Here is a 25000-nt window from a genome sequence, read left to right as displayed (position 1 = left end):
CCACTTCAACCCCACCCCCCACACACACACACCATCATCACCACCACCACCATTACGAGCGGCCGCCAATACACTCAGGAGGGCGGCAGGCGGCGGGTTGGGATCAATAAAACCAAACTTACAGCCACAGTAAAGCAGCACGTGAGGAGCAGGAAGGCATTCCACGCGGTATTCACGCCTTCAAACCGCTGCCCTTAAGTTACACCTGTTTAGTTTTATGAGGCGCAGCAATACGCAGATCCCACCATCAGTGTTTCTGCTCGTGTCCTTAAAGCGGGGTGAAAAACCTAACAGAACCATAACCTAACCTTACCTTAAATTACACCTGTTTAGTTTATTTATTTATTTATCTTTTATTTATTTATTTATCTATTTATTTATTTATTTTTTTTATGAGCAGCAGCAATACACAGACCGCATCACCAGTTTTTCTGTTGGTTTCCTTACAGCGGCGTGAAAAACCTAACCTAACCCAGTCTAACTCTACCTAACCATAATCTTAACTTATACCTGTTCAGTTTTGAGGCGCAGCAATACACAGACCGCACCACCAGTGTTTCTGTTCGTGTCCTTACAGCGCGGTGAAAAGCCTTACTAAACCATACCTAACCTTAATGAACCTAACCTAACCCAACCTAACCTCTAGTTTTTTGAGGCGTAGCAATACACGGACCACGCTATCCGAGTCTCAGTTTGCGTCCTTAGAGCAGAGTGAAAAACCTTACTTAATCTACCCTTAACTTACACGTGTCTAGCTTAATGATGCGCATAAGTACAAAGACCAAGGAGATTCTGTTAGTGACCTCAGAGCGGGGTGGAAAAAAACTTAATGTAACCTAACCTAACCTAGCTTAACCTAACCTTAACTTACACCTGTTTAGCTTTACGAGACAAAGAAATACACGCACCGCAGTATCTCATTTTCAGTTCGTGTCCTTAGAGCGGGAAGAAAAACCTAACCTTAATTTATACCTGTTCAGTTTTGAGACACAGAAAAACACGGACCACGCCACCCAAGTTGCTGTTAGTATCCTTACAGCGGAACGGAGAACAGGCACTTAAGTTTGTGTTTGAGTCCATGATCTTACAGGTGAAGGGAAGAAGTAGATAAATAGCTGAGTACTTCCATTTTTCTTTTTTTTTTAGTTTCATGGGACGCGGAAAGAAAAACAATCACTTAAATTTCAGTGTCTCCGTTCATAATTTTACCGGTGAGAGAAGAAATAGGTAAACACACGAGTACTTCCTATCCTTTTAACTTGCATTTCACTTTTATGGGACGCGGCAACACACGGATGCACTTTTCTTGATTCCCGGGACTGCGTTCTCAAAATACCCTCGCGTCTTACCCTGATTGGTTCAACGCGCTGTATCGCTTATTGGGAGATCTGCAGGTGCTTTCGTTATTTCAGTGATGGCTCAGGGAGATTGCTACAGTTCCAACATGCTCTTTTGATAGTTATTGGTGTTTTCAGAGGTGATTTCTGAGGATAACCTGCCAAGCTGTGGGAGGTATTGGGACTTGCAAGTGTCTCCAAGATTATAGTCATTTAATATATCAGTACGGTAAAAAAAAAAAAAAAAAGAAAGAAACACCAATAAGGACCAGAATAATATTGTCCTTGAGGGGATGAAACGTTTGAAGATGCGGATTCTCGTCTTACATCAGAGAGAGAGAGAGAGAGAGAGAGAGAGAGAGAGAGAGAGAGAGAGAGAGAGAGAGAGAGAGAGAGAGAGAGAGAGAGAGAGAGAGAGAGAAACGGAGGTCGGTAAAAATACACATAACATTTTCTAATTCTTTCACTTTACACCAAATTTAGTTCCAGAAACACACGGTGGAGTTTCAAGCTGCCTGACCTTCAAGCGGAGCGGAAAGAAAGCGTCAGAAATCCATTTATTGCATCTTACCTGCAGCCTTAATTATACACACGTTATGACAGGAGGAGGGGGGTGGTGGGAGGCGGCAGGCAGGCAAGCAGGGGGAGGGAAGGAATTTAATTTTAACTTCATTGCTGGCAACCTGAGCGCTTCATTAGAGAGGGAACGCGAGAAGGACCACGAGATGAGAGTTACGAGCATGAAATATGTGTTGATTTGTACCTACACCTGTTTGCTGACAATATATATGTTTAAGTAGGAGAGGAGATCTGGCCAAGGGAAATGTTTACGACTATATATATATTTTAAGCCTCTTACTGGTACCTGAAACACATAACAGCACCAGACGCAATGCATGGGATCTTTACAAACACCAAAATTAGGGATGAAAACGGATTTTGCAATTTCTAGAGTTTAAAAAGATTGTGAAGCTGTCTCAAGGTGATTAGTAATTAAGGAAAGAGATACTAAATAGCAGACAAAGGGTTAAGGGAGTCGCTGGCCAAGGGAAACAAGACTATAAGCCACGAAAACAATAAAACCAGACTATTAAAAGAAAAAAATGTAATAAAATACCTGTACTATAACTAAATAATAATAATAATAATAAAAAAGTGCTTAGTGGACGTGTTAATCCCAGGAGAACACGGTCTGAAAGGAAGCCCACAGTTAAATTATGAAGTGTCTTGCAGCCTCCCTCCTGAAAGAGCCGAAGTCAAAGGCGGGAGGAAAAATATTAACACCAACTGAAAATGCTAGTCCCGCGAGAAGCCAGTGTGAAAGTGAGTCCTGAGTTAAATTGTGAAGTGTCTTGAAACATCCCGCCTGAAGGAGTGGAAGTCATAGGCAGAAGGAAGCAAAATTAGTAAATGTGATGGAAAATTTTTGTGCTTGTGGTTATCTATCTGTGTATCTATCTATATTTCTGCTTGTCTGTGTATATCTACCTATTTATTCATATCTATCTACCCATTCATCAAATTATGAAGTAAAGTTTTTTGTAAATGTGATGAAAATTTGGTGCTTGTGGTTATCAATCCTGTATCTATCTATATATTTCTGCTTGTCTGTGTATATCCAAGTATCTATTCATATCTATCAACCCATTCGTCAAATTATGAAGTAAAGTTATTAGTAAATGTGATTATCTATCTCTGTATCTATTCATATTTTTGTTTGTCTTTGTATATATATATCTATTTATATTTATCTATCCACTCATCAGGTTATTCATCTTTTATCTAAGAATATGTCGATCTATCTTTGTGTCGCTCTTGCCTTTCTATCTATCTACTTATCCATAAATTTGTCTATCCTTGTATCTATCTGTCGGTTTATTTATCCGTCAATCCATCCATTCATTCATCCGCACTCGTATCTATCAACGTATTCAATCGCTTGTCTAATCTATCCATCAACTTGCCTGTCAGTCTACATCAGTTTATCTATCCATACTTACCTATCTATCCATCTACCGGTTCATCTTTATCTATCCGGCTATCTGTCTACTAATTTGTCTGCTTTCCCACTGAATTAAAAAAAAAAGAGTGCACTGGGCAAACAAATTATTCTCTTGCATGAATAATTGGGTGTGAGTACTAACATCCATCTGTACACACACACACACACACACACACACACACACACACACACACACACACACACACACACACACACACACACACACACACACACAGCAATAACTCCAGCCAGCAAGAGTGATAAAACGCGTACTTAATGAGAGAGAGAGAGAGAGAGAGAGAGAGAGAGAGAGAGAGAGAGAGAGAGAGAGAGAGAGAGAGAGAGAGAGAGAGAGAGAGAGAGAGAGAGAGAGAGAGAGAGAGAGAGAGAGAGAGAGAGAGAGAGAGAGAGAGAGAGAGAGAGGAAAATTCTGAAAGATATGTTTAGACTTTAGATAACGAAAGGAGGAGGAGGAGGAGGAGGAGGAGGAGGAGGAGGAGGAGGAGGAGGAGGAGGAGGAGGAGGAGGAGGAGGAGGAGGAGAAAGGAAGGAAGAAAAAACGTTCCCAGACTACTGACGACAACCGTGAGACAAAATCTGATCGTCATTAAAATTATCCTCCTCCTCCTCCTCCTTTTTCCCTTCTCTTCTTTTATCCTCCTCCTCCTCCTCCTCCTTTTTCCCTTCTCCGTCATCGCCTCTTCCGATGATCACTGAAAGAGGAGAAGGCGGCAGAGGCGGAGGCGAGGGAGGAAAAGGAGGAGGAGGAGGAGGAGGAGGAGGAGGAGGAGGAGGAGGAGGAGGAGGAGGAGGAGGAGGAGGAGGAGGAGGAGGAAGGAAGGAAGGAAAAAGACGAGTTCCTCATTATTGGTTCAATCTGACATCGGTGAGAGAGAGAGAGAGAGAGAGAGAGAGAGAGAGAGAGAGAGAGAGAGAGAGAGAGAGAGAGAGAGAGAGAGAGAGAGAGAGAGAGAGAGAGAGAGAGAGAGAGAGAGAGAGAGAGAGAGATCCAGAAGGGCAAATTTCATTATCCAAAACCGAAATAAATACAAGGAATAATTTCTCTGCACTAAAAAAAAAAAAAAAAGAAAGTGAAATATTTCGTTGTTTTATGTCAGGAAGAAAAATGGCGGCTGGGTTTTGTGATGAAAATACTGTTCCTGGTGGTGGAGAGTTAGGTTAGGTAGGTTAGGTTATGTTAGGTTACGTTAAGTTAAATTAGGTTAGGTTAGGTTAGGTTAGGTTAGGTTAGGTTAGGTTAGATTATGTTAGGTTAGGTTAGGTTAGGTTAGGTTAGGTTAGGTTAGGTTAGGTTAGGTTAGATTATGTTAGGTTAGGTTAGGTTAGGTTAAGTTAGGTTAGGTTAGGTTAGGTTACGTTAAGTTAAATTAGGTTAGGTTAGGTAAGGTTAGGTTAGGTTACGTTAAGTTAGGTTAGGTTAGGTTAGGTTAGGTTATGTTATGTTATGTTATGTTAGGTTACGTTAAGTTAGGTTAGGTTAGGTTAGGTTAGATTATGTTAGGTTATGTTAATTTAGGTTAAGTTATTTTTGTTTTAAGAGAAAGGATGGGTGAAGTAGAGGAGAGGAGATAGAAAGAGGGAAAGATGGGGTGAAAAGAATGGGGTGAAGGATAGTAGGAGTCTCGATCAGTCTGTTTCCGAGTCTTAGGGTTAAGTTAGGTCAGGTTAGGTTAGGTTACGTTAAGCTGAGTCTGCTGTTAAGTTAAGTAATCCAAGTCACTATCTCGATCACCACACTTCACTCATTCCAGTCAACATCTCAGTCACCACCCCCTCACCACTCCAGTCATCAAGCCACCACCTCACCACTCCAGTCATCAAGTCACCATCCAGTCATCAAGTCATCAAGCCACCACCTCACCACTCCAGTCATCAAGCCACCACCTCACCACTCCAGTCATCAAGCCACCACCTCACCACTCCAGTCATCAAGTCACCACCCCCTCACCACTCCAGTCATCATGTCACCACCACCTCACCACTCCAGTCATCAAGTCACCACCCCCTCACCACTCCAGTCATCATGTCACCACCCCCTCACCACTCCAGTCATCAAGTCACCACCCCCTCACCACTCCAGTTATCAAGTCACCACCCCCTCACCACTCCAGTTATCAAGTCACCACCCCCTCACCACTCCAGTCATCAAGTCACCACCTCACCACTCCAGTCATCAAGTCACCCCCTCACCACTCCAGTTATCATGTCACCACCCCCTCACCACTCCAGTCATCATACAAGTCACGCCAGCCACCACAAGTCACCACCACAGTCTCTTGGTACCTGATCTTTCTATGCAATTTACTTCATCTACGTAGAGAAAACTAGAGCAATAAAACAGGTAGGAAACACAACTCCCTCTCTCTCTCTCTCTCTCTCTCTCTCTCTCTCTCTGAAAGACTGCTCAGATAAACACGCAAATAAGCAACACACAAACACACCAAGAAAACACAAACACTCCCAGAATGAAACACAAATAATAAATAATGACGTGAAGATTTGCTTATTGAAGTTCAAATAACGCTGTGTACACTTCTACAACCCCTGCTGCTACTACTGCTACTACTACAGCTACATGTACTACTACTACTACTACTGCTACATTCTAATTGCTCTTAATTTTGCTACTACTGTTTCTCCTACATTTAATACTAATTGATATTCTTCTTATTATTATTTGATTTTAATTAACATCATTAGAACTTCACTACCACCACCACTACTACTACACCGTCCTCCTCCTCCTCCTCCTCCTACTACTACTACTACTAATACTACTTCTACTGCTACTACTAATACATACTACTTCCACCACTAATACCACTACAGTGTTACTACGTCTACAACTACAACTACTACTACTACTACTACCACCACCACCACCACTAACAACAAGCACGGGTTCACAGCAGCCTACAAAAGACCACTTAGGCAGCAATTAGTTTCCACAATAAGGGAGCTAAGAAGGTGTTTGTATGGGCGTAGGACTTACCCCTCTACTGACGCGGGAGTAAATGGAGGAAAGAGGGCGTCTTATTTGTGGGAGATGAGGTGGTGCGTGGGAGTTTAGGGCCATGGGAATGAGGAAACATGGGAGGGCGTGGTCTTGTGAGAGAGAGAGAGAGAGAGAGAGAGAGAGAGAGAGAGAGAGAGAGAGAGAGAGAGAGAGAGAGAGAGAGAGAGAGAGAGAGAGAGAGAGAGAGAGAGGTGATGGGTGTAGTTTTGATATGAGAGAGAGGTGGTGGTGGTGGTGGTGGTGGTGCATGCAATATGGAGTTTGAAGGGAGAGTGAAGGAGGGAGAGAAGGAGAGAAGGTAGAGAGGAAGGTGGAAGAAAGAGGAAAAGAATGGAAAGAAGGAAAAGAAAGAGAGAGAGAGAGAGAGAGAGAGAGAGAGAGAGAGAGAGAGAGAGAGAGAGAGAGAGAGAGAGAGAGAGAGAGAGAGAGAGAGAGAGAGAGAGAGAGAGAGAGGAGTGGGCGTGGCTATGTGAGGGAGAGTACAAGACCCGTGGATGTAACAGGGAGGTTTTTTTTTTTTTTTTTTTTTATATATACAAAGTTCAAAGTTGCAATTTTTACTTCGTGTGCCGAAAAAAAGTCCTTTGTAGTGTTTTTACTTTATCAGAGTCGCGTTTCCACTGGCAGATCACTTTTTGTTTTTGAAGTTTACAGCCAACGTTTGGGAAGGACTGTTTTGTTCCCCTGGATATGAATGTTAGCAGCCTGTGTGTGTGTGTATATTTGCGGCCAATTAATATGTGAATGAATGAATGAATGAATGAATGAATGAATGAATGAATGAATGAAGAGATAAAATGCAAAATAAATATGGATGTGAATGTAAAATGTGAAAGAGAAAAGGTGTGTGTGTGTGTGTGTGTGTGTGTGTGTGTGTGTGTGTGTGTGTGTGTGTGTGTGTGTGTGTGTGTGTGTGTGTGTGTGTGTGTGTGTGTGTGTGTGTGTGTGTGTGTGTGTGTGTTCGAAATCTATGTAAGAGACAATGTAAGTAAAGTATGAAGGCATGCAGTTAAGTAAGATAGGAATAAAACGAAAGAAGGAAACAGAAAACTAAATAAATAATAAAAGATTAGCACAATTCCACCAACAGAAAGAACATAGATATTACTACAACTAGGCACTACAAGACCTACCACCACCACCACCACCACCACTCCTACTACTACTACTACCACCACCACCACCGCAACTCACCCTTGACGTAGCGGGCGGCGGAGGAAGAGAAGACGTGAGTGATGTTAGACTGAGAGGGCAGGGGCGGCAGCACAGCCAGGGCGGCCACCAGACTGCTGTGCGCCCTCAGCTGTACGTCCACCTGGTGTGCCACGCCGCGCCAGTAGCTCCAGTCTGGTGAGAGAAAAAGGTAAAGGACTGAGACACGATACAAAAATAATGAATAAAAGGAAGAGGAAGAGAAGAGGGAAAGAAAGAGGTGTTAGGGTATTCAGTTACGAAACAGCGAAGAAAAGAAGAGAAAGAGATGATGAAGTATTGAGTCACTAGACAGAAATGATGGATCAATGAGAGGAAAAGGAGAAGAGGGAAAGAAAGAGGTGCTGGAGTGATAAGTTACGGAACAGCGAAGAAGGGAAGGAGAGAAAGAGATGTTGAAGCACTGAGTCACGAAATAAAAACAAAGGATCAATAAGAGGAAGAAGAAGGGAATAGGAAGGAAAAGAGGCGTTTAAATATATACTGAGTTACGAAGAAAGATATACAAGTACCCTTATTTTCTTATGTACTTATGTTTTTTTCTTATAAGGAATAGGAAATAAAATGAAAACAACGGCAACAAGCCATAATTAATCACGAAACCACAAGAAAAGCTACGAAGAAAAAGGAAACAGGAAAAAGAAAACAAAACCAAACAAGAAAATAAAGAAAAACAAGAATACACAAACCTACGATAAAAAAAAAGAAAAAAATGAAATGGGAAAGAAGGAAGGAAAGAAGGAAGAAGATAGAATAATGAGACAAAATTGAAACTCTTGATGCTTTTGAGGAAGAGACAGAAAATGAAGCAAGCAAATGAGTGAGAATAAGTCCAGAATGAGATAATGAGGGAATGAGGATGAAAGGGAAAGTGGATGATGAAGAACTGCAAAGGGAATGAAAGAGAGAGAGAGAGAGAGAGAGAGAGAGAGAGAGAGAGAGAGAGAGAGAGAGAGAGAGAGAGAGAGAGAGAGAGAGAGAGAAAATAAAGGGAAAGACGTATGATTCTCTCTCTCTCTCTCTCTCTCTCTCTCTCTCTCTCTCTCTCTCTCTCTCTCTCTCTCTCTCTCTCTCTCTCTCTCTCTCTCTCTCTCTCTCTCTCTCTCCTCGAAACGCCACTTCACGTTAACCTCACTTACATACCTCCTCCTCCTCCTCCTCCTCCTCCTCCTCCTCCTCCTCCTCCTCCTCTTCCTCCATCATCATCTCCATGTTTGTCTCCGCTGATTACCTCCATTTAACTCACTTCTCTCCACTTGTGTCCTCCTCCTCCTCCTCTTCCTCCTCTTCCTTCTATCTTGCTCCTATTCCTTATTTACTTACTATAAAAGTTTCGTTCTATCCCTTCAATTACTCAATATTTCTTTTTGTTGTTTCATTACTAGTATTTTCTTCTTTTCTATTCTCTCTCATCACATTTTTTTTTCTTTTTTGTTGCTAAATTTAATGTTTTATTTAGTCATGTGACAATACTCTTCATTTTTTCTCGTCCTCCTCCTCCTCCTCCTCCTCCTTCTCGTCTTCATCCATCTTCCTTTCGTCAACCTCTTTTTTTCCCTTTCGTCCTCAATTTCCTCAACTCAATACATTCAAAATTTTCTTCCTTCTCGTTTTCTTCCTCTTTCGTTCCTGTCCCTCGCTTCCTTGCTTCTAGGCTAAACATATATGTGAGAGAGAGAGAGAGAGAGAGAGAGAGAGAGAGAGAGAGAGAGAGAGAGAGAGAGAGAGAGAGAGAGAGAGAGAGAGAGAGAGAGAGAGAGAGAGAGAGAGAGAGAGAGAGAGAGAGAGAGAGAGAGAGAGATAAGAACATGAAACAAACGAAACTTAGAGAAAAAAAATAAAAAGAAATATAACAGAAAAAGGAGAAGTAAGGTAAAGAAGGAAGAGCAGAAAAAAAATCAAACGAAAAAAAAATGCAATATAAAACAAACAAAATGTGGAATAAAAGCTGAAATTATACTAAAGGAGAAGGAAAACAAAAGAAATCGTAAAGAAAATAGGAATATGAAAAAAAAATCTGAAAAAGGAAAACATAAAAGAAACAAAACTAAGAGAAAAAAACTGAAAAAAATAGAATAACAAAATGGAAAAAAATAGTAAATAGAATGAGAAAAAGAAAAAAATATCTCGAGAAAAACATAAAAATAACATAATAGAAAAAAAACGAAAAAAAATGGACCAGGAAATAGGAAAAAAAGGGAAACACTAAACAAAGACAGGAATAAGAAAAAAAAAGAAAAAATATAACAATATGAGCAAAATAACAATAACAATAATAATAATAATAATAATAATAATAATAATGATAATAATAATAATAATAATAATAATAATAATAATAATAATAATAAAAATCCCAACGACTCCCTCTCAAGATACACAAGTCTACCTTCAATTTGCAACTCTCGTTTTCTTTTTGCGTTCGAGATACTCTGCAATGACATCACGGCTTTAGTGCGTTAATTGTTAGAGGAGGAGGAGGAGGAGGAGGAGGAGGAGGAGGAGGAGGAGGAGGAGGAGGAGGAGGAGGAGGAGGAACAGGTCATGGATGAAGGTATAAGAAGACAAGAGAGGAGAAATCAATGAAGGAGGTGGAAGAGATAATGGAGGAGGAGGAGGAGAAGGAGGAGGAGAAGGTGGTGGTGGTGGTGGTGGTGGTGGTGGTGGTGGTGGTGGTGGTGGTAGTAGTAGTAGTAGTAGTAGTTGTAGAAGGAAAAAAAATCGATAAATGCAAGAAAATATCGAGAGAGAGAGAGAGAGAGAGAGAGAGAGAGAGAGAGAGAGAGAGAGAGAGAGAGAGAGAGAGAGAGAGAGAGAGAGAGAGAGAGTATATGAAAGGTGAATCAAGCGAGTGAGAGTAATTCATTAGTGAGAGTCATGAGGGAAAGGAGAGGAGGAGGAGGAGGAGGAGGAGGAGGAGGAGGAGGAGGAGGAGGAGGAGGAGGAGGAGGAGGAGGAGGAGGAGGAGGAGGAGGAGGAGGAGGAGGAGGAGGAGGAAGAGAATCCAGGAAGACTAGCTCAAAACCTCACCTTTAAAGACCCCACTTCCTCCTCCTCCTCCTCCTCTTCCTCCTCCTCCTCCTCTCCAAATTTCCCTCTCCCCTGCCCTCCCCACTCCCCAACATAACCTCACCTTTCGGCATCATTCGTGGAGTGTAATCCCTCTCCCTCTCCCTCTCCCTCTCCCTCTCTCTCCTCTTCCCCTAAAAATACAGCGTGCCTCAGATAATTTATATTTATTCCAGTACAGTATAAAAAAAAAAAAAAAAAAAAAGAGTAAGGGAGGAAGAGAAGGAAGGGATTATTTTACCTTCCTCTTCCTCTTCTTTTCTTCTTCTTCTTCTTCTTCCTCCTCCTTCTTCTTTCAGGTTTTATTGTTGGTTTTATTTTTTTTTTTCTGGTTTTCTTACTCTCACTTCATGTTTGGTAAGGTAATTCTCTCTCTCTCTCTCTCTCTCTCTCTCTCTCTCTCTCTCTCTCTCTCTCTCTCTCTCTCTCTCTCTCTCTCTCTCATGAATGTCTAATCTTTCTATTCTTCTTCTTCTTCTTTCTTCTTCTTCTTCCTCCTCCTCCTCCTCCTCCTCCTCCTCCTCCTCCTCCTCCTCCTCTTCTTCTTCTCCCTCTCACAGCCACTCTCAGCTAGTCCTCAGTTTCCTCCTTATTTTCCCTTTCTTCTCTCTCTCCCCTCATGGAATTCCTCTTATTTTCCTTCACTCGATCTCCTTCATTCCCCCCTCCTCCCGTCTTCTCTCTCTTTCTTTTCCTCTTTCTCCATCTCTCCATTTTCGTTTCTCTTATCTCACTATTTCTTTTTTGTTTGCGTGATTCTATTTCAGAAAGTTTTAAGGTATTATTCTGGTCTCTCTCTCTCTCTCTCTCTCTCTCTCTCTCTCTCTCTCTCTCTCTCTCTCTCTCTCTCTCTCTCTCTCTCTCTCTCACTGTCTTGAATGCTTTCTTTCCTTTCCGTTTTCTTTTATTTCTTTTGTTATTTTCAAGTGTTCTATTCTTTATCTGCATGTATTTTTTTTTATTACTCTAGATAATTTAACGTTTCTTCTTTTTGTCTAATTTGTTCACAAGAGTATTTGTTGCTGAATGGCTATTGTGTGTGTGTGTGTGTGTGTGTGTGTGTGTGTGTGTGTGTGTGTGTGTGTGTGTGTGTGTGTGTGTGTGTGTGTGTGTGTGTGTGTGTGTGTGTGTGTGTGTTAGGAGACAATTGTTCTTTTGTGAAATATATTCTCATTTTTTATCTTTATTTCTCTCTGTCACCATACAAAAGATTAAAACAAACTTTTTCTTTTCATAATTGTTGGCATAATTTTTACTGGACGAGTGCTGTTTTTATTTATTTATTTTTTTATTTGTTTAGTTTTCCTTTGCATTTTTAGACCTAAGTAAATGTTCCATAATTTCTATTTCTTCTCACATATTCTCACTATTTTTTTTTCTCCTTTTCACACGCTCATCAAACGTTTCTTCTTCCTTTGTTCTCTTTTTCTATATTTATGATTATTGTTTTCCTGTACTATCCTTCTCTCCTCGCATTTCTCTTCTCTCTCTACTAATCTCCACTTTCTTCATTCTTTCAGTCACTTTTTTACAGTGTTATTTCGTCTTAATTTTTCTTTCTTTGTGAACTTTATTCTTAAATTAAACTTTTTTTTTCGTAATTTCAGGAAAGTTATCATCCCAATCTTTTTATTTTTCATTATTCTAAATCTGTAAACTTTGTCTTTCTGTATTTTCTCGGTGCTTTTATTTTTTTTACTATTTTTCCTCGCAAGGCTATGAAAGTTTTCTTCCTTATTTACTTATTTTTTCCTTTTTACTCTATTTGATATTTCCACATTATCTTCTTGTATTCCTCCCCTCTTTGTGTGTCTCTTTTTATACCTCATCTTTCCTTCATCCATTACCTTTCCACTCTCCCATAAAGTTCTAAATTATTCTAGTCTTTCTACAATTTCAACTTCCTTCTCACATATTTTGATTTTTCCCTTACAAGTTCTCATTCTTCTTTGTATTCTATCCTGCACCTTTTAATGCCTATTGATTCTACTTCCTATAATGTATTAAAAGTTCTCTTTTTCCCTCCCTCCCTCTTTTTTTTTTTTTTTTTTTACCTCAACGGCCTATCTACATATATATTGCTCCAATGGTTTTCCTTATTTTGCCGTTACATTTTTTATTTTTTTATTTTTTTTTTTTTTAGCAGCCCAACAGAATTATAAGGTATGCAATGTAACCTAACCTAACCTTGCCTAATCTAACCTCACTAACTTGAACGGACAACATAACCTCATCTAAGTTAACCTAACCTCGCCTCACTTCACCTTACCTTATCTAACCTGACTTAACCGAACTAAATCGAACTTAACCTGATTTAGTCTAACCTAACCTAACCTTACTTAACCTCACTTTATCTTACCTTATCTTTTGTAACCTAACATACGTAACATAACCTTGCCTAACTTGATCTAATTTAACTTAAGCTACCCTAACAAATCTTGCCTAACTTCTTTCAACCTAACCTAACCTTTACCTCTCTTAACCATACTTTAACCAAATATAACCTTGCCTAACTCTATCTAACTTAACTTAAACAAACCAAACTTAACATAACAAAACCTTACCTCTCTTCACCATGTTTTATCCTACCTGACCTAACCACTTAAACCTTATCTAACCTAACCTAACCTCTCCTCTCCTTCACCTTGCCTAACTCTACCTAACTTAACCTAAACGAACCAAACTTAACCTAACCTTACCTCTCTTCACCATACTTCATCTTACCTAACCTAACTTCACTTAACCTAACCTAAAAAAAAAAAAAAAAAAAAAAAAAAAAAAAAATCCACGAATCCCTTTCTATATCACATCCAGCAGACCTCGCTTTCCTCCACCCAGCAAATCCCAAAATCCTACGTCTTTTGAAATTCACGATATTTGATCTGCCTTTTGATCTCTTATGCTTCCTCGCTCTGTTCTTCTCTTGTAGGTGATCCCCCTCTTCTACTTTTATCCCCTCCTCTCCTCTCCTCTCTCACAAGCCCTCTACCTCTCGCTCTCACTAACTCTTCTGCCTCAGTCTCTCCTTCACGTCTTCTTCAGTGACCCATCTGACCTCGTACTCCTGCCTTTCCTCTCTTTCACTGACTTCTTTCTCTTTCTCCTTTTCTTCTTCCTCATCTTCTGTCTCTACTCCTCCTTGTCTTCCTTTTCCTCCCCATTTTTGTTTTTTCATCGCCTTCTCATCTTCTTCTCCCTCTTCATATTCATCTTCTCCCCATCCTCGTCTTCTTTCTCTTCTCTTCCTCTTATTCCTCCTCATCTTCATCATCTTCTCCCTCTTCATTTTCACCCTCCCCTCCTCTTCATCTTCCCATCCTCATCTTCATCTTCTCCCCATCCTCGTCTTCTTTCCCTCCTCTTCCTTTTATCCCTCCTTATCTTCTCTCTTTTCTTCTCATCTTTATTTCCTCTTCTTCTTCTTCTTCTTCTTCCTCCTCCTCCTCCTCCTCCTCCTCAGACAGCATGATTTATCGCAGCCTCCTAAGAGCCAAAAGGTCACCTACTTGTGTTTGTCCTAACCTTCGCTTCTACTATCCCGCGTCTCAGATTAGATAAGATGTAGTGTAGCTTACCACAAAACCTCCTAAGGGCCGAGTTGTGTTTCGCTTGTCTGTTCTTCCTTTGTGTTGACTTGTGTTTGTATCTTTGTGTTTCTCTTCTTCATCCACTGTTGATTCCTTTTTATATATATATTATTTTTGTGTTTACTTGGGTTTTTTTTTTTTTGTTTCTTTCCTTTGTTTTTTTTTCTTGTTTTTCTTCCTTTGTGTTCAGTTGTGTTTCTGTTTCTTTGTGCTCCTCTTCCTCTTCCTCTTTCGCTGATGTTTTTCTTGCTTTCTATTCAGTTGTGCTTATATTTCCATGTGTTCCACCTAACTCTTGCTGTTTTTTCCTTTTTTCTTTTTCCTCTCTTATGCATCTCTTTTCCTTCTTTTGTGTTTATTCAATACTTTTCTTTCATCTATTCCTCCTCTTTTTTTTTTCACGTAGAAAACTAGCAACACTAATATTTTGCCTCAATCCTAAGCACAATGCCTCTCTCTCTCTCTCTCTCTCTCTCTCTCTCTCTCTCTCTCTCTCTCTCTCTCTCTCTCTCTCATCTCGTCACGCTTTCTAACAGCTCCCGGTTCACCCTCACCCCTCCCATCTCGTTAAAAGTAATGGTTGTCATATATATCCCCTCCCTTCCTCCCCCTTCCCTCTCCCTTCCCTCTCCCTTCCCTTCCCTTCCCCTTCCCTCAACCCAACACTCGACCACTAGACCCCAAAGTCACAGGGTACATACACCATGATCTATTGTGTCACACCTGGACAATGCGTGCAGTGGTGTGTGTGTGTGTGTGTGTGTGTGTGTGTGTGTGTGTGTGTGTGTGTGTGTGTGTGTGTGTGTGTGTGTGTGTGTGTGTGTGTGTGTGTGTGTGTGTGTGTGTGTGTGTGTGTGTGTGTGTGTGTGTGTGTAATGATATACGTATGTTTTTTGTCAGTTTTATGATGTTGGCTGAGATGGATATGCTTATGTAACTCTCTCTCTCTCTCTCTCTCTCTCTCTCTCTCTCTCTCTCTCTCTCTCTCTCTCTCTCTCTCTCTCTCCTAAAAATGCGTGTAGGTGCCATTTTTTTTTATATTACAGAGGATAGTTTGTCAATATTGTGATGGCGATTGAGATGGATATGACCCCTCTCTCTCTCTCTCTCTCTCTCTCTCTCTCTCTCTCTCTCTCTCTCTCTCTCTCTCTCTCTCTCTCTCTCTCTCTCTCTGAAGGATCTGCAAGCACACTCTAGTAACAAGATATAAATCACAAGATCCTCACTAAACACTCCCCGCCACTGTCTCTCTCACCACTCCTTACTTCTGCTTCACGCTCGCAACACCTGCCCGCCTTTATATTCCTGGGCTAATAGGTGAAGCAGTGCGGGGAGTCCTGACAAACCTGACAGTGGGAGGCTTACGGGTGGCGCGAGCGTGACTTGATACCACGTCAGCTTTTCCTGGAACCTCAGCAGGAAGTAATTAAATGAGGAAAATAGTTTAAGTGTAGGGAATGTAGTTTTTTTTTTATTCTCTCTTTCTCTTTTTGTTTCTATTCAATGATGTTTTATTTTGACTTTTATTGGTGTTTTTATTTTATTTTTTTCATTCATATTTTGAGTTTTTTTTTTGTAATTTTATGGTTTTATCTGTCGTGATATTGTTTGTTTGTTTTCATTCGTGGACATTTTTTTTTTTTTTGTAATTTATGGGATAAAATATACCGTACATATATTTTTTCATCCATATTTTTACCTGGAATCAATCTTTTTCTCATTCATGGACTAATCTTTCATCCATTCATGCTTTCACCAAGAACTACATCGCTTTTTCCTTTTCTCTCACACTTGGACTGATATTCTATTTTCATGCATCCTTTCTTTGTCCAGGAGCGAGGATGTGTTGTGCTGTGGTGGTACTGTATTCTCTATTTTCCATTGGTGTTGTGTTGTGGTTTTTCCATTGGTGTTGTGTTGTGGTTGTTATTTTCCATTGGTGTTGTGTTGTGGTGGTACTGTCTTGTCTATTTTCCATTGGTTAGGTTAGGTTAGGTGCTGTTGTGGTTTATCATTCATGCTCTCACGGGAATTGGTGTGTTTTCTTTTCCTCATGGTCTCTGTTTTCATTCAAGCTCTGACCAAGAATAATATTGTGTTTTCTTCACGTTTTCTTTGATCTGGATTCATTATGTTTTAAAAAGTCAAGTTTCTCCTCCCACCTGTGCTTCCCGAGTGTGACTGTTCAACGAGGAAATAATCACTGAGCAAATGGGAATCTAATACGAAAAAAAGAAAAAAGAGGAAAAAACCGCAACAAGTCAATATTTTTCCTGAAGGTGACACACTAATCCTCTCCAATTACCGAATATGGAGTAATTACGAAGACCAATGGGGGAAATAAAAGGAAAAAGAAAAAAACCGTAAAAAAATGAATTAAAGGAAATCTAAAATTCAGAAAAAAGGGAAAACAAAACCGTAACGAGTCAATATTTTCCCTGAAGGTGACACGCTGATCCTCTCCAACTACCAATTCTAGAGTACAGTTAAGACCGAGTGAAAAAAAAAATACAAATAAATAAATAAATAAATAAATAAATAAATAAATAAATAAATAAATAAAACCGTAACAAGCCGAAATATTTCCCCCTACGGTGACACAGTGATCCCCTCCAATTAGCGAGTCATTAGCTCAGCCTCAGCAGCACAGCAACACTGCGACAACTATGTAATTAGCGCCGGTAATTACCTACGCTACATTAACGTTACTCAATTATCATTCAATATCAAGTGTTTTTTTTTTCTATTTAATTCTGGTGAGATACATTATTTTCTGTGTGATGGGAGGGTGGGGGACAGAGGGGGGTGGGGGCAGATTACCAGGTAGCTTGTTAATATTAAAAGCTAAGTTATTTATGTTATTTAGTTACGTGTCAAATCTCTCTCTCTCTCTCTCTCTCTCTCTCTCTCTCTCTCTCTCTCTCTCTCTCTCTCTCTCTCTCTCTCTCTCCAATCAACATCATCATCATCATTAGCTTCATTATTTTTATCATTTATTATCATCTCCCTTCGTTTCTTATTATTATTCTTCCTTTCCTCCTCCTCCTCCTCCTCCTCCTCCTCCACTTCCTCCTCCTACTCATCATCATCTTTACCTTCATTATCTTCATCATCACTGTTATCATCTTTTTTTTGTTTCCTATACTTCTTCTTCCCTTCTTCCTTCTCCTCCACCTTCTCTTTCTTTCTTCCTCCTCCTATTCATCATCATCATTAGCTTCATTTATCATCATCATCATTATTATCTTATACCTTCGTTTCCTATTATTAATCTTCCTTTCTTCCTTCCCCTCCATTTATCCTTCTTCATCCTCTATCACATCATCTTTCTCTTCAAACCTTCACCCCATCATCATCATCATCATCATCATCATCATCATCATCACCATCAGCCTCATTATCGTCATCATCATTATCATCATCATCTTCCTTCTTCGTTTCTTATTCCTCTTCTCATCTTCTCCCTTCTCCTCCTCCATCTATTCTTTCCCTTCCACCATGACCACCTCCTCCTCTTTCTCCTCCTCCTCTTCTTTCTCTTTCTCCTCCTCATCATCATCACTGCCAACCACTCACCATCTTCCACTGTTTGGTTATTCCAGTTCACTTACACGAATCCTCTCATTCCTATCTTTTCATAGTATGCATAAAAGAAAGAAAGAAAGAAAGAAAGAAAGAAAGAAAGAAAGAAAGAGTATGACTAGATTTCTTCAGACTCTTCTCCTTGTAATTTTGTGCAATCTCTCTCTCTCTCTCTCTCTCTCTCTCTCTCTCTCTCTCTCTCTCTCTCTCTCTCTCTCTCTACTTAGCATAGTCTTCCTTTGGTTGTGAAGAGGAGGAGGAGGAGGAGGAGGAGGAGGAGGAATATAGAATAGGAGAAAGAGAGAGAGAGAGAGAGAGAGAGAGAGAGAGAGAGAGAGAGAGAGAGAGAGAGAGAGAGAGAGAGAGAGAGAGAGAGAGAGAGAGAGAGAGAGAGAGAGAGAGAGAGAAAAACCATTTGAGCCTCTAAGAAGTGTCCTCTCCCCCCCCACTCTCTCTCTCTCTCTCTCAGGAACAGAAACGTGAAAGTGAAGAGAGAAGAGAGGAAGGAAGAAGGAAGAGAGGAGAGGAGGAGGAGTGAGGGGAATTGGGAGTGAGGGGGGAATTGAAGGGGAAGGAAGCTTGAGGTTACTTCACTTCCCCGCCCAAAAGAGAGGGAAGGAATGGAGGAAGAGGAAGAGGAAGAGGAAGAGGAGGAGGATGAGGAGGAGGAGGAGGAGGAGAGGTGAGTGAGTGCATCAGGAAAGACTGTACGAACATGCCTCTCTCTCTCTCTCTCTCTCTCTCTCTCTCTCTCTCTCTCTCTCTCTCTCTCTCTCTCTCTCTCTCTCTCTCTCTCTCTCTCTCTCTCTCTCTCTCTCTCTCTCTCTCTCTCTCTCGTGTATGTGTTAACATGTGTCTAATTACAACTATTTTTTTTCCCAAGTTCCTTAAAAAAAAGAACGAAAAAAGAAAGAAAGGCTTAATTTTAACTTTTTTCTTTTACCAATACTACTTAATATTTCCTTCCCTCTACTTTTTTTTTTCTTTAACTCGGCTAATTCATTAACGACTCACATTAGCGAAATTCCAAACAGATTCTCCAAGTATTTTCAGAGCCAGTGACTAGCTAGGCCGGCCCTTCGCTTCCATTATTCCGTGCATCTATGTGACAGACAGATAGGGCCAATAGATCTGATGCTGCTGCTCGTTCTTTCTTTGTGTTCCTTTTTGATGGTTTTGATGGATACACGGAAGAACGAACACAATGAAACGTAAAATAAAGGATAAGAAAATTAAAATAGTAAGCAATTGAAGAGATAAAGATGAGAGAGAGAGAGAGAGAGAGAGAGAGAGAGAGAGAGAGAGAGAGAGAGAGAGAGAGAGAGAGAGAGAGAGAGAGAGAGAGAGAGAGAGAGAGAGAGAGAGAGAATAAAGAACGTAAGTTAAGAATTAAGAAGCAAACTGGGAAAGAAAAATAAGTGTATGAATAAAAGAAAAAAATGAAAAGAAAAATGAAAGGAATGAAAAATATAAATAAAGGAAAAAAAGAACGAAATAAAAAAAAACGAAAAAAAGAATATGAATGAAGAAAGTACGACAGGAAAGGAGGAAGAAAAATATAAATAAAGGAAAGAAAAGACGAAGGAAAGAAGGAAGGAGGGAAAGAAACACATAAATGGATGAATGAAGAAAGGAAAGAAGAAAACAGGTAAGAGATTAACATTAACACCAGGAGGAGGAGGAGGAGGAGGAGGAGGAGGAGACAAAATTCTGGGAAGAGGAGGAAAGGAAATCAATTTGGAAAGTGGCGAAGGAAGGGAATGAGTTTGGGAAGAAGGAGGAAGAAGCGGAGATAATTTGAGAGGGAAATGTAGGAAAGAAGGAAGGGAGGAGGAAAAGGAAGGAAGGAAGGAAGGAAGGAAGGAAGGAAGGAAGGAAGGAAGGAAGGAAGGAAGGAAGGAAGGAAGGAAGGAAGGAAGGAAGGAAAGAGAGGAGGCAGCAAGGGTGGGAAAGAGAAGAAAGGAAGAAATCGAAAGGAAGAAGAACCGGAAAACGATTGAAGTAAGAAAAGAAAGTAAATAAAAGAAAAAATAAATACAAAAATAAAGGGAAGCAATGGACAAACAAGAAAGAAAAAAAAAGAAAAAAAGAAGATGAAGGAACTCAGGGCAAGGAACAGGGAAATAAAGTGAGGAGGAGGAGGAGGAGGAGGAGGAGGAGGAGGAGGAGGAGGAGGAGGAGGAGGAGGAGGAGGAGGAGGAAGAGGAGGAGGAGGATAAACCGTGATAAGAAAATAAAGGATGGTAGTAGGATTCTGGATAAGCATTAATGGTAAGGATATAAGTAGTAGTAGTAGTAGTAGTAGTAGTAGTAGTAGTAGTAGTAGTAGTAGGCGATGACACGGAAGAAGTAACATAGATAAAATAGTCACAGATACACAAGCCACAACAGACCTTGCAGTCCTGAAGAAGTGACCTGGCCTAGCATTACTAACTAAGTGATAGTAGAAGAAAAGGATAGCAAAGCAGAAGGCTCTCTACCCACCCTTCACAGAAAACAGATCAGAAATAAATACCTTGCAGAGCTGAAGTAAAACAGATGATAATATAAATAATTCTCTCTCTCTCTCTCTCTCTCTCTCTCTCTCTCTCTCTCTCTCTCTCTCTCTCTCTCTCTCTCTCTCTCTCACCTAGCGTCACGATGGTCACGTGTCGCCAGCCTAGGTGAGCCAGGGCAGCGTGCATGGCCCTCGCCACCTGCAGGCTGGTAGGCGTGACCAGGGCCAGGTGACTGCCGCGCCCTTCCTCATCCTTGTTCCCCGCTTCTGTCTCCGAGTCCCCGCCGCTGTTGTTGTTGTTGTTGATGAAGATGTTGTTCTCACCGCTCGCCTCCTCCTCTGCCCTGCCGCCCTCTTCGTTCTCCTCGTTCTCTTTCTCCTCGTTCTCCTTCTCCTCCTCCTTGGTCTGGGTGTGTGGAGGAGGCGCCTGGTCCACGTCCCGCGATGGTATCTGGTGGAGGAGAGGTGTGTTAGTGGTGGTGGTGGTGGTGATGGTGGTGGTCCAATACATAATACCTGGCGACGGGCAGTGATGGGCGGTGGTGGGAGTGATGGGTATGGTGCTGAGGATGATGGGAGATAATGAAGGCCGGGGCGGGTGATGGGGTGATTACTGGTGGTGATGGGACGATGGGATGCCATGATATTCCCTCCTCATTCCTATCACTCCCATTTACTCAATATTTCTATTCTTTTTACTGCAGGAGAGGAAGTGTAAATATTATTTTTACTTTCAAATATTCTTTCTATACTGAAAGAACAAATATTTTTCACAAGGTACAAATTTTCCTTTTACTATTTCCAAATAGTCTCCACTTTCAAATATTTATTTATAAAGGAGGCACGGATATTATTAAAAAAAAAGGTACATATACTCTTTTTTTTACAAATGGCGAATATTCGTTCCACTATCAAATATTCTTTCTACAACAAAGTACAAATGTTCTTTCTATAATGGAAAAAGTAGAGATTTTTTTTTTATTAAGTACAAGATTCTTTATACCAATTATAAATATGGAGATTATGGAAATGACTCTACCCTTCTAATTTCCAGACACTGACTCATACAACGCTTTTTCATATCGTGATGTACACAATGAGGGGATCACCTGTGTAATTAGTGAACTGAATTAATTTATACCTAACCTCACCTCACCTAACCTAACCATCGGATACAAACGTTAATGTTATCTTAATGTTATCGACAAATATTTTTCTATGATAGAGGAAGTACAAATATTCTCTCCGGCAACCGTGTGAATTTTTATTTTTATTTTTCTTTCTCTCACTTCTTTTTTCTGAGTGTGTGAATGGACTGAGCTACAAAAGGCCCGCGAAAAAAGAAAAATGTATAAAAAGTGCTACAAAAATACGAAAAAAAGGACAGCTAATTGCCACTTCCCAGGAAAAGAAATAAGGGAAGGAAAAGAAAAAAAATCCTTTAAAAGTGCATGCTCAATTTAACAGAGAGAGAGAGAGAGAGAGAGAGAGAGAGAGAGAGAGAGAGAGAGAGAGAGAGAGAGAGAGAGAGAGAGAGAGAGAGAGAGAGAGAGAGAGAGAGAGAGAGAGAGAGAGTAAATAAAAAAGGCAGACAAGAGTAGACATAGATGGATAGATAGATAGATAGATAGACACAGACAGACAGACAGACAGACAGACAGACAGACAGATGTATGGAGAGACGGATAGAAAGACGAAGCCAAATACGTAGACAGAACAAGACAGACAGACAGACAGACAGGCAGACAGACACACAGAGAGACGGAAAGAAAATGAATAGGAGGAAATTTGTGAGAAATTATACGAATACTTTATTAAATACGATAAGAAATATGATAGTCTATTTGCAAGTCTCTCTCTCTCTCTTTCTCTCTCTCTCTCTCTCTGAGCCGGCGTGTAATGGCGGCTTTACCAAACATCATAAAATCTCCAGAAGACAGACGCGCTGGAGGGGGAAATGAAGGACAGGAGAGAGAGAGAGAGAGAGAGAGAGAGAGAGAGAGAGAGAGAGAGAGAGAGAGAGAGAGAGAGAGAGAGAGAGAGAGAGAGAGAGAGAGAGAGAGAGGAAAGGCAGGCAGGTAGGCAGGTAAAAGAGAGCGGCAGGAAGAGGGAGGGAGGGAGGGAGGAGGAGGAAACAAGATCAACATGGTATCTTGGCCAAGCTTGCCACAACACAAACATCTCATAGGAAGATCTTCACGAGTTTGGCCTTCACTCATCAACTTAGGAACACTGTATTGTATTGTATTGTATGTTTTTTCTCTACTTTTTTTGTATTGTATTGTATTGTATTGTATTGTATGTTTTTTTCTCTACTTTCGGGACACTGGATTGTTTGTGTTGCTTTGTTTTCTACTTTTGTAATAATTTGATGTGTTTGGTTTTCACGCCTTGTTTTCTATTTCTACTTCTACTTGAGTTCTCGAATAGTCAACTTTATTTTTTGTTTCTTCGTTTTTTTTTTAACCTTCCCTTTTATTTTTCTAGTTTTGGAACACTGGGATGATTTGCTTTCCTTTTGTTTCCCATTTTCTGAACACTTGGATGGCTTTTCCTGTTTTGTTTTTCCCACCTTTCTACGACTTCAACTTTTCCCACCTTTCTACGACCTCAACTTCGTAACACCTGCCTAGTTAATTTACTTTATTTCATTATTTTTCTAAGACCTTCCTAATGACTGAAAAACTGAACACAGGCATATTTAACTTTTCCTCCAGCTCCCCCCCCCCAAAAAAAAGGTCTGAATATCACTACAATTTTTATTTATTTATTTTTTCGCTTCCCTGTCACTATTCCTTTATTTTCTCATCAATCAATCTGAAAAAAAGAAAAAAACTATCTTATTCTATCCTTCCATCTGAAAACATTCCCTCCACCTTTCTACAAACGTCTCTTTTTATTTATTTTTCATTTTCCTGCATCTTTCTGACCTTTTCCTCACTTTCATAAGAAGCTGCACGAACCAAGCATTTTATTAGGTAAGGTAAAAAAAATAAATAAATAAAAATAAATAAATAAAAAGACATAATAAAGGTAAAGTAAGATAAAAGTAAGGTTAAGATAAGGACAAGTGAATAAAAGGATGAAAAAATAAAAGAAAAAATAATGAAGATGGACATTAAAGACATAGACGATGAGAGAGAGAGAGAGAGAGAGAGAGAGAGAGAGAGAGAGAGAGAGAGAGAGAGAGAGAGAGAGAGAGAGAGAGAGAGAGAGAGAGAGAGAGAGAGAGAGAGAGAGAGAGAGAGAGAGAGAGAGAGAGAGGAAACAACAGGAAGAAAAATGCAAGGTGGAGTAGAAAGAGGAAGGAAGAAGCGAGAGGAGCAGGGAAATGGAAGAGGAAATGAGGAGGAGGAGGAGGAGGAGGAAGATTGGGCACCAAGAAAAGAAAGTGGTTGGAGGAGAAAAAGAGAAAGGAGATGGAGGAGAGAAAGGAAAAGAGATGAACAGGAGACAAGATTGGAGAAGAAGGGAAGAAGAAAGAAAGGAGAAAGAGGAAGAGACAGAGAGGAAGAAAGCAGATGGAGGAGAAGACAAGACAAGACACGAAGAAAGAAAAGAAAAAAAGGAAAGAGAAAATAGGGGAGGAAAAGAGGTGGAGGAAAAAAAAAGGAGGTGGAGGAGGAAAGAAGGGAGATGGAGAAATAGGGAAAAATGAGTTTGATCGATCACGTGGTGTTATAAAACGTGTCTTATGCCGGTTATTGGAGGAGGAGGAGGAGGAGGAGGAGGAGGAGGAGGAGGAGGAGGAGGAGGAGGAGGAGGAGGAGGAGGAGGAGGAGGAGGAGGAGGAGGAGGAGGAGGAGGAGGGTCTTTTAAATTACCTACTTCTACATTTTTTTTTCTTCCTTTTTCTTAACATTCCTACAATCAGTTTTCATTCCCGTGTTAACTAAATAAACTCCTTTTTTCATTATTTTCGTTCCTATTAGAATTCGATATGAACTGTCACTTTTTTCTCCCACAGTTATATAACTAAATTCTCTCTCTCTCTCTCTCTCTCTCTCTCTCTCTCTCTCTCTCTCTCTCTCTCTCTCTCTCTCATCACTATCAATCTCATTTTTTTTTATTCTCTATAAGTTTTCCCGTTTTTCATATTAATTTGTTTTTGTTGTTATTCTTCTTATTATTATTATTAGTATTATTGTTACTACTATTTCGATACTACTCCTGGTGCTACGGCTACTGGTACAACTACTACTATTACTACTACTACTACTACTATCTTTATCAGCGTAATTACAATTGACTGCAACAGTACATACACCGCCACAAATAGTACACGAGATATTGATGGATGGAGAGAGAGAGAGAGAGAGAGAGAGAGAGAGAGAGAGAGAGAGAGAGAGAGAGAGAGAGAGAGAGAGAGAGAGAGAGAGAGAGAGAGAGAGTTATACCCCGTTATGCTTGCAATAAAAAACGCACGATGAATAGCACATCTCTCTCTCTCTCTCTCTCTCTCTCTCTCTCTCTCTCTCTCTCTCTCTCTCTCTCTCTCTCTCTCTCTCTCTCTCTCTCTCTCTCTCTCTTTTACACACACATTAGCCTGTAAAATCTGCCCTACTTTCTGCATCACTTAACATACTTTCATAAACACGTGACTTTTCCCATCTATTAAAACTAATTGCGCTGAAAAAAAGAAAAAAAAATATATACTTAACGAAAAAAAAATACACG

The 25000-nt window shown here is 40.3% G+C and overlaps 1 protein-coding gene across 1 annotated transcript in view; it reads right to left on the bottom strand.

Annotated features, from left to right (window-relative positions):
• Nucleotides 1–25000, bottom strand: part of LOC135109192 (uncharacterized) — an 89552-nt gene that overhangs the window by 46724 nt on the left and 17828 nt on the right. The window contains exons 2-3 of the mRNA XM_064020365.1: nucleotides 20456–20774; nucleotides 7571–7723 (exon numbers count right to left, since the gene is read on the bottom strand). Of these exons, the coding sequence (XP_063876435.1) occupies nucleotides 7571–7723; nucleotides 20456–20774 (472 nt within the window). The remainder of the gene's footprint in view (nucleotides 1–7570; nucleotides 7724–20455; nucleotides 20775–25000) is intronic.

The sequence above is a fragment of the Scylla paramamosain genome, chromosome 18, assembly GCF_035594125.1.
Source record: "Scylla paramamosain isolate STU-SP2022 chromosome 18, ASM3559412v1, whole genome shotgun sequence".
NCBI classification, from domain to species: Eukaryota; Metazoa; Arthropoda; class Malacostraca; order Decapoda; family Portunidae; genus Scylla; species Scylla paramamosain.
The sequence above is the reverse complement of the archived record's forward strand: the minus strand, read 5'-3'. Positions and strand labels throughout refer to the sequence as shown.